This window comes from Ascidiella aspersa, chromosome 2, assembly GCF_963924565.1.
Source record: "Ascidiella aspersa chromosome 2, kaAscAspe10.2, whole genome shotgun sequence".
Taxonomy (NCBI): domain Eukaryota; kingdom Metazoa; phylum Chordata; class Ascidiacea; order Phlebobranchia; family Ascidiidae; genus Ascidiella; species Ascidiella aspersa.
In genome coordinates this window covers 36,872,205-36,882,671 of record NC_139448.1, presented here as the reverse complement: position 1 = coordinate 36,882,671, position 10,467 = coordinate 36,872,205, and the positions used below count along the sequence as shown (strand labels likewise).

Below are 10,467 nucleotides of genomic sequence, written 5' to 3'. Positions count from 1 at the left end.
TATAGCAACAGTAGCTTACCGGAATATGTTGTTATTATCACATTTCCACTGTAAGACACTTTCACCGTAAATTATATTGTACATATCCGCCTTTGCTAACTTTGGTATGCACGTTTAAAATAACGTATGAAAGATAAGAAAATATTTATGGCAAATATTGTGTTTTATTTAAACTCAAAAACGCTTGTTATTGCTTTTTCAAAATGCAAAAACATCTGACCGAGCTAAAGAATCGCAAGATTTATAAGTGTTTTTCTACATTGTACATTCTATAAAAAGGTTAAACTAAGCACAGAGCTTAGTAAACCGAAAATCAGTTTGTTTGAATGTTATATGATAAATATACTTCGCTCCTAAAAGCATCATCAGTGTCTTATTTAAATATAATTCTATACACTGATGATACTTTTAGGAGCGAAATATATTTATCATGTAACATTCAAACAAACTGATTTTCAGTTTACTAAGTTTTGTACTTAGTTTATGCTTTATCAGTGATGTTTAACCGCAATCGTTTGTTTTTCACCATCCGGATTTAGGGAGATTCTGTTATTCGAAAGAAAATGATTTTTGTGCATCTATACATTCTTTGATACTGTGCAATTTGGATTGAAATACCGATATGTTAAAGTGTAATTCCCATTAAGACTGTATGCAGATGAGCAAATAGTATATCTGTTGTTTGTCTGAAAGCAGTACTTTACCACGTTTGGTAGATGATGTCTGTATCGTTGTCCAAAAGTTTTCGTACGGTTTTTAAATGTTATTTATCGCATGACTTGAAACACGTGGTTGCCATACACACATATTGAACAAAATTGTATTGCCAAAGTACCGTTATTAAGCTACTGTAGTTACGAACATTTTTATAGGGTAAAAAATTATTACTTTATTGTGCCTTTAGTATTTTGTGCCTTATTGCTAACCCTGTACACATTTCTCTTATGTAGGCCTAGTAGGGTTTTGTAATTGAACTGGGCATCATCAGACTACATTCTGTTCATCGCAATGCTTCGTTGCAAGTAAGTGGTACTTGTCACCTGATTTGCTTTGTGTTTCTTCTAAAGCACGTTGTTCACTGTCTTTCACACCCTTTATGGAATTCGGTAAATAGTTCGACCATCTCTTTCTGCAGAAAATCAACATTTTTCCCCAAAAAATATGTAGTTTTATACTTTACTAATCATACCCAGCGCTAAAGCTTATTAAAACTGTTAAAATGACCAAGACTGTAATTATAACTCAACCGTATTAACATTAAGGCCGGAATAAAATTAAAATCCAGAGTAAAATATTCATCAAATTAAGATAAAAACACTCACGAAACAGTACTTCCCAAACTGGGGTAGCGAAACGAGGTGAAGGGTCGCAAGCAAGACCGTATGTTTTCTATACAAAGTGTCACGTCTATATATTGTTATATTTTTCTGTTTGGTATGCTAATGGCGACGCATTTCGACACTTTCACGTCTTATTCCGTCGTGAATATTATTGGGTATTTGTTCACAATGTGTCATTGGTCTTAAATACTATTGTATTACGGATAATTTAAGGGGTACACCACGTATGTAATGTAGCTTATTAGGATTTTTTAAGCCAAAATCATCTTCAGTCATCTTCAGTGTATCATCTTCAGTTAATGTAACCAGTCAAATTTTTCGCTTTGCAATCCATTATCAGGATAATTAATTCCTCTGTAGATAATGTTTCTTTGTAGGTTTTACTGGTGTTTCCTTGTTAATTTGCAAAAATATAATTTAACCACAATACTTTACAACATATTAACACGTTATTTGTAGTCTCCAACGAGAGGTAAGCCTATGGGGAAAGGTGGAGATCCATGTCGAATCAGATCCAGAAACGATCATTTTCAAACTCGTGATATCTTTGGGAGAAAGCGAGAGGCCGAAGGGAGAAAAAACGAGTCTGGACACATCCATTTGGTAAGAAAGTGTCTTCAGGCCTCAAAACACAAACAAAAAAAACAAAAAAAAAACACGAGTTACTATGTCTGTATCTGTGTTTGTATGAGTTCATGAGGGCGTGAGTGTGTTTTTTAAAAAGGTATAAAATTTTGTTTAATTATGTGGAATCGCTGTGTTTGTAATTTAGGCAAAATTGGCATGGATTTTGAATTTCATGCGTAAACATTTAAAAAGGTGATACTCTATTGCAATCACAACAAAACCACTCTGTGTTTGTTTGTGCGTTTATATGTGAATTAGCTGTTGTCAGTATGTCAGTATGTCAGTGTGTGCGTGTGTATGTTCGTATATGTTAGTGTAAGTGTTTGTGTGTCCGTGTGGTTAGTTGTGTCTGTGTGAGTGTGTGTGTCAGTACCTGTGCGTGTGTGTGTGCTTATGTGCACGTGTGGTGTGTCACTGTGTGCGTGTGTGAGCATGTGTGTGTGTTTATACGTGTGTGAGTATGTCAGTGTGTGCGTATGTGTAAGTGTTTGTGTGTCCGTGTGTTTCGTTTTGTGTGTGTGTCTGTACTTGTGTGGGTGTGTGTGCTTATGTGCACGTGTGGTGTGCGTGTGGTGTGTCACTGTGTGCGTGTGTGTAAGTGTTTATGTGTCCGTTTAGTTGTGTGTATGTGAGTGTACCTGTGCAGGTTTTTTTTAAGGTTTGGTTTGGGTGACCGCTAAGTAGTTTTAAGAGACCGCAAGTCTTTCATTTAAATACCAAAAAGTTGCAAGTCCAAAATTTGGGAAACCGCTGGAGAAATTTGGGGGACCGTTTCGGTCCCCCATAACACCTTAAAAAACACTGTGTGTGTTCGTGTGTGTTAGTCTATGTCTGTGTGTGTGTGTGCGTGCGTGCGTGTGTGTGTGTGTGTGTTTGTGTGTGTGTGCGTGTCTATATTTAACAAATCTGGTCCGATTATAAAGCACGTAAACATATAAAGAACTTTACAACTGCTGAATTTTGTGTAAGTGACTTAACTAAACTGTTTTCCGAAACAGGACGCGTGGCGAAAAACTTTGGCTTACTTTGGCAAGCAAGGAGGTTGAAATTGACGGAGGCATAAAAACGATGGTGGCCGATTTGCGGGTTCAACGGAGCGAATTCCAGGTTCGAATCAAGAAAAAGAAGGGAGAAAGCGGCGTTTTTAACAAAATGGCGACACTTTCCACTACAAAGTTGGCAAACGAAAAGAAGGACATTGACTTTTACCTGATTGCAAATCAAAGTAAGTGGGGAGAATGTTGTTATGTTGCGTGGAAAATATTTATTTTCGCGTTGGGTAATAAGCTGAATTGGTTTATGTTGTGGGTTTTAAACAGTTTTGTAAAAAAGTCATTTCAAAACGACTTAAATATTATAAATCAACTAAATTTCAATAAATAACAGATCAAGTTTCAGTCTAGATCATTATTTACCCGATTCAAACCAGTCTAGTTCATTGAAATATAAAATTTACACTTTACATTTTAAGCAATATTTCAAAAAGCAAAGTAGAAAAAAACGAACAGTTGTTCCGTTGTTAAATTAAGGAAAATCGCCCCCATTTTTTTACTTGCCCTGGAGCGCATTACAGTAGACATCTTAAAAATATTTTTCATTTCTACATTCTGTGTGAAACATTCATAAAAGGCATCACGGCCCCAATGAGACTATTGGCAAGTATAAATGTACAAGACAATATAATTATTTAAAGAAAGATACACAAATATGTGTGTTAACAACTGTGATCTAGCCTTTGAAGCTGCCTTTTGACCGATTACGGCTTATATATGATTAGTGCACTGAAAGCCATCACAGACTCACCGAATCTGTCAAACAGTGATGCTAACTTTTTTTATTAGCTATTAAAATACGAATCTTTCTAACCTTATGTTAAAATGATTTTTTTGTAAATCATATGGGATTTAAATTCTGCAAATTTAATCTTATTTCACTTAGTATTGTATGAAGTAAATGTCCAGTGGTCAGTAAGGCACAAATATAAAAAGTCTACGTTTTGTTTGGCATCGCACCAATGGCCTGTAGTACCTTATGTTTGACTGCAACAATTCTGTCTGCGGGTTTCATTGGGTCACAGATATTATTTAATATATTTAAGTTAAATTTTTTGACTTCTATTTAATTTTGTTATTTGGCCTCCTACAAAAATACTTAACCATTCCTGACTAAAGTGATAATGACATTTTTTTATAACTAGGTTCTACCTGCCCTATCGACATGACAACAGTTAACGTATCCGCCGCAGAAATCAAAGATTTGACAATTGGGGACGCTTAGATCAAAAAATGGACAAGACTTGGACAACTGGACAACTAGTTTTTTTGTATTAATTAGAACGAAAATGCGTCAAATTCTAATCTAATTTGTGAATTGCTTGTTTGCTCTAATTCGAGTTTTAATCTAATTCCAGTTGTGCAAAAAATGCCAATTCGTTTAACAGCACTTTCAGTTTCTCAGTCGAAATGATAATGCTCTTTAGTCGAAATGACAAAAGAAACGTTGGCTATGCTAAAAGATATACCAATTAACTCCGGAATATTTGTCATTTACATATTTATGGAAATAAATTGCGAATTATAAGCTAAATTGATTGTAAATAATAATTATAATTATAATTATAATTCAACTTAAACTTCTTATTTTTAAGATAAACTTCTGATTTGCAAGAATCGGGAGGTTCAATTTTAATGAATTTACAAAAAAACTGTAGTGGACTAAACTCTAAATCTAATTTAATCTGGAAAAACTGAATTTTTATTTTAATCAGATTTTAAAAAGCTCAAATAATTTAGAAGTTTCCAAGAACCTTTACATCGCTCCTTTTTGGTTTAACCTAAACTTAAACACAAAGCGTTTTCCCAACAGTTTTCAGGCGTTATTTTGGACATTTAGGCCTTCGATGAATTTAAGACTTATTCCGACAAGTTTAGATCCTATTCAGACAGTTAAGTTCTTATTCTGTCGTGAATACTGCTTTCAATTAGGTGTTGGTCACGATACTATCGTTTAATTGATCTTTAGCTATGGTGGCTTTTAGGTCTTATTGCATATTCTCTTAATATCGCTCTTTCTTTGGTTTGCTGAATCGTTTTCCAAAGTATGACAAGATTGCTTGTTTTGCTATCGTAATTATCCTTTGCGGTTTAAGACAGTGGTCCTCAACCTTTTTATCGCTGTTTTACTAGTAAAGATTCAAAAACCTTTTAAGAGAGGTCGATGATGTTTTTTTGTTTGTGCCCAAGAAACACATTTTTTGTGTTAGTGTTTTTTACACATAATATCGTCATTTTTTGGTGCTGCTATTGTAACCTAACATTACTGGTGGTGATGTGTTTTTACTTGCTGGTTTATTTCACATAGAATTTAATGTTTAATTCTTGTTGTTCTTTCAAATAAACCACATTTGTATTACTTTGTTATTATCACCATACGTTATTTATTGCGTGGCATTTCTAAAGCTGAATCACAAGAAAGGATTTTCTAAAGAAATTTTAGATTAAAATTCTTTGCTGGTAACAATTCTCTAAAAAAAATATATTTTCTATATAAAATTATTTTATGTTAATTGAAAATTTACTGTTGCGATAAAGCTGAAATTTCATAAGGACGAAACAAGAACAATATAAGTTGGAATTAGTTTTACAAACGTAAAGGTTGGCAAAAAACAAACAAAACAATTGGCAACATAAAAACGCAAGACAAACATGTTGAACATAATTTGCAGTTTATATATTAAAATCGATTATTAAAATATATGGAAAAATCAGAGTTGGCATTAAACCGATTACATTGAATGGTTGTTAAATTACGATTCAGCAACAAGATCTCTTTTTCTTCTTCTTTTCTTTTAATCTCTACCAGTTCGTAACGTTTTACCGGCGCATTATTCTAAAAATAAGTTTAACTTTGTTTTAAATGTCAAAAGTCACAATTAATCTACTAGTTTGAAGCATAATGGTTAAAGGTTGAAGTAAGACGTAATAAGCATATTAAAGCCCATACAGAAGTAGGTTGCATTTGAACGTGTCGAATAACCCTTTATTCATTTTTAACATGTTGAAAAAATGATACACACCTCTTTATGGGCTTTTATCCACATTTTATTTTTAACGCCAATTAAAAACAACTAAAATTTTAAAATATTGACCTCCTAAAGAACCTTCTATTATATCAAGTCGGTGTTCGAATAAAAGCATGTAAAATAGCTGTAATTTTGCATGCTTAGACTTTTTATTTTGCAAGCAAGCCAAGAAAAAAACTAGGCCTAATTAGGCTGAGTTTCTAATTTACGAGCCCGCCTAAACCTGGACGCTTTTATAACAGAGCAAACTATAGCAGTGGTTCTTAGCCTTTTTAGCTTACGGACCGGTAAAATTTCAAACCAAGTTTTGCGGACCGGTGGACCTTCAAAAATCAAAATCAACCCAAAATGTAATTATGACAAAAGTATAATCAACTTAATAGGAATATCAAAGCCCATACAGAAGTAAGTATCATTTTGAGCGTTTCGAACAACTCTTTATTCATTTCCAACATCATATATGCAACTTAAAAGCAAAGAATGGAAACGTCAATTTATTAAGCAATTTGCTTCGGTCGTTTTGATATCTTAGGTGTTTTACGTACAACACTTGCACCATTGTGACGAACAATAAAGTCCAAAGTACAAAATTTGTCGCTTATTTGTGTTAACCTTATGTTGTTAACTTACGTAAAAAAGGCGTTTTACATAGAATAATGCTAAATTAGGGGTTTGGGAGTTTTGCAACCAGCGAAATAACGGTATTTTTGAACTACAGGGCATAAATATTTTGCACAAATTCGCATCAAAATTAAATTGAAAGTATATAAAACACTCTTATCAAAACTAAACAGTTATTTCTAAACGAACAGTTATTTTCTAAAACGATTTACACGTAAATAGCAGCGGCATTATTTGTACGAAGGGTCTTTTAAAAAGGATATTACGGCCAACTCCTATAGAAAGATAATTGCAGTTGACACGTATTATTCCATGTATGATACAGTAGGTGATATCGCTTTCCGTTTCATCATTTTATGGAGAATTGTTTTATATTTTTGAAATTGGTCTTGGGTTGAGGTTTTAGGTCACATTACAAATTATAAACTTGCATTATATAAGTTAAATTGGCCAAACTTCTATTTATAAAGTTACATGACACTTTGACACATAAAAGAGATTCGAATTTAGCTTGAAATAACAGCATTTAAGTTTCAGAAGACGTTTAGCGTTAGATTACACCTCATCCTTTTCTACACCCAGCGTACTTCGAAGCGAATATCTCCAGTTATTACTGTTTGTGCGTCAGTAACACACGTCTTTGTGGGCCTGTGCCTGTGGATACATTAGGCCTCATTATCCTTACAGACTTTTCCACGCTCGTGCTTCTACTTCCTGCATATTAATTGCTTTCATTTCTACTTTGACCTGATGAAACATGGTTGTGCGAAAGCTTGTCAAGGTTTTTATGCAATTTTTATGTATACAATGCCACTTTATTAGCCTGTTTTAGATTTTTGTTGATTTAATTTAACATTTGGAAAAAAGGTCAAAAATTAAATGAACGCTTCGGTAAAAGGTCTTTGTATAAGAAAGTTGCGAGGGTTTATTTCAGCAGTGTATGTGTCATTTGCCTATTTATTTACCATTCTTCTTCTCTGTAGTACTCTTGGCACCAAAGCTTCCAATGCTTCTTCTACACCTTTGTACTCAAAAGCACTTACTTCGAAGAACAGTTTTTCATGTATTTTGGCGAAAAGCACGTGCTACAAAAACGTTGACAACATTTTTAAACGAACTTTTCAATGATCATTTTATTGTTGAATTATGCTTGTTGCTATTGGCGTGATCGCCGAGTAATAAAAGCAATATTTTGTTTAACTGACCTGTCGAGAATCTTTTCTATATTGTTCATTTTTTTAAATCACATTTTGTTAGAATTTTAAATAGGCGCCATGTTTTATCTCTTATACGCTCTCGTAAAAATTTCTCCAGCAATCCAAGTCCTCAATCGAACTATTATCCTTGTTAAACATGAGAAATGCTTCCTCACAACCTCGTATATATTGCTGAGTAATGCCGGAAAACCGTACACTTCCGGCTGTGATTCTATAAAATATATTAACAAGAATAAAATGCAGCAAAAAAGTAATCTATCCTTAAATTTCTTTGTGAATCACGTTTTATTTTATCCCAAACCCATTCTGGATCGTCAGCAAAACAACGAAAACGAAAAACGTAAATCTAAACCGAGGCCATTTGTCATTTCTCACATCCTCGTAGAATTTTCTCCAGAAATTCAATTTCTAATACTATATACAGGAATCAGGTGGCTCTGTGTAATGACAAATTGTATTAAGTTCTCGACAAGCTGTCGCACAACCGTGCTTCATCAGGTCAAAGCATACATAAAAACAATTAAAAAGCACGTATAAGTCTAGGGCGTGTAAAAGGCGATAAACTTATTTCTGTATTTTAGGCATTTCAATCAGTTCAATATATTTTTCAGAGACACCGTCGGTCGTGAAAGGTATCGCTCCTTTACTCAGCAACATATTCGAGGTTGTGACGGGGCATTTCTCATGTTTGACAAGAATCATAGTTCGATTGAAGATTTGGAATACTGGAGATATTTTTACGAGAGCGTAAGAGATAAAAAAATGGCGTCAATTTACAATTTTCTAAGTTTTCTTTGCTTTTATAGGTTGCCGAAGACCATGAATGGGTTTTGATTAAAACAAAAAGTGATTCAGAAAGTCAACAAGATAGAAACATGGATTGTCCACCGGTCAGTTTGTAAAACAATGTTGCGGTAATTACTTCTGTATCCAAACGTTAAATTGTATGCAATAATGTCTATAATTTTAATAGACATTTCATTTAAAAATATGGAACGTTTTTTAGCACGTGGAGTTTGCCCGTAAGCATGGTAAACCGTTCTTCGAAGTAAGTGGTTTGGACAACAAAGGCGTGGAAGAAGCATTGGGAGCTTTGGTGACAAAAGTTCTTCAAAAAAGACAAAAGGTAAATTAACAGAGGCACAAGCACATATTGTACCTAATTTTAAGCTTCACATGCAGCTCCATTAAGCATACTTAAGCCTCATCACTAAAGTTTTTATTTAATGTTTGTCCCTTTCGGTCTGTTCAAGCGATTCGAATTCAAATGAGAAAAATGCTTCATTAAAGTAAATATATAGAAGAACAATACAAAATATTGTATCATACACTGAAACTTAATCTACAAAAAAATTTAATTACTTGCTTTTTAGTGGAGATCGACCGTACCGAATTGGCCGAGGTAATGAGTTCGAATCTCGTCAAAGTCTCATTACGCGGTATACTTTTACTAAAGGTTTACTAACCGGCTACTGAACTTTAGCGATTAAACGGTGTTCGCGAGGGGTAAGAAGTCGCCAGCTATCACGACGACTGCGACGGCTGCCCGGTTCTATTAAACGTTCCTTGTCAAAACTGACTCCAACGAGCAGGTCGCTAAAATACCTGTCCTTACTTCTTGATTTCTAGACAAAGTCACTTCACTCAGTTGAAATTGCTCTTTGAGTGTACATTCACAAATTTCAGAACCCAGCACGATAACGTGATTCAAGAAAAGTCGTTTTAAGTAGAATTGCATAAAGGCAAGGGAGACCAGAGGAAGCTAGATCTGGCCTTTGCGAGATCATAAACAACTTCAAACTGATATTTTTTAGAGCATAATGGCTGGAGGTTGTAGTAAGATGGGCTTTGATATTCTTATTACGTATTGATATTTTTTAAATTTTTGACGTTTATGATTTTTTAAACAAATATTAATAACCTCTCCCTGAATAAATAGCGGTCGATTCATAGCATCCAGCAAACCTAAGTTATAAGTTACACAAACTATTTAGCCTTAGCCAATTGCAGCCCGACTGGCGCGAGTGTTAGCAAACAATGTGAATCACTTTGGGCACGTGTAATTTTAAGGACGATATGACTGAATATAGGGCGGTCATAGCTATGGCAGCAATCAGGGCGGTTCCACCGGTCTAAACAACAAATTTGGCGGTTGTACCGGTCGATGGTACAAAAAGTAGAATAGCACAAAGTAGAATAAGACGGGAAACGAGGATAACGTTCGGTTCTGCTCGAGGCCACACCTCGGTGGACACCGGTCACGTGCATAGACGTCAAGTTGGGCAATGTAGTGGGGTAAAAGGAAAATAACTTCCAAACGCTATCAAATCACCAATCGTCAAATTTATTCCTGGAAATTAGTTAAAACTGTCGGATGGGCAACTTGTGTTAAATTATTTTTTATTGGTTCTTTACGAAGCCTTCCACGTGCTAAGCGATTTACACAGCATTCTTGAGCCTGCTTCACCAGTCTATACGTTGTTGTGCGTTCGAAACCCGTTTAAAACACTGCTTTTACTTTCCGTGCTTAAGAGATATTACTGATCCAAACTCACGTTAAACAGAAACAGCTTAGCTACTT

The 10,467-nt window shown here is 34.5% G+C and overlaps 2 protein-coding genes across 2 annotated transcripts; both read left to right on the top strand.

Moving 5' to 3' along the window:
• The first annotated feature begins 948 nt into the window (after positions 1-948).
• Positions 949-5,372, top strand: LOC146165563 (uncharacterized). The gene is made up of 4 exons (XM_083382420.1): positions 949-1,022; positions 1,800-1,943; positions 2,966-3,192; positions 4,165-5,372. The coding sequence occupies exons 1-4, from the start codon at positions 1,009-1,011 to the stop codon at positions 4,242-4,244; spliced, it is 465 nt and encodes a 154-aa protein (XP_083238546.1). The 5' UTR covers positions 949-1,008; the 3' UTR covers positions 4,245-5,372.
• A 2,443-nt stretch (positions 5,373-7,815) lies between these two features.
• Positions 7,816-9,551, top strand: LOC146165562 (ras-related protein Rab-11B-like). The gene is made up of 5 exons (XM_083380965.1): positions 7,816-7,844; positions 8,498-8,633; positions 8,693-8,776; positions 8,893-9,012; positions 9,516-9,551. Exons 1-5 carry the CDS (start codon positions 7,816-7,818, stop codon positions 9,549-9,551), a joined length of 405 nt encoding a protein of 134 aa, XP_083237091.1.
• The last annotated feature ends 916 nt before the right edge of the window (positions 9,552-10,467 follow it).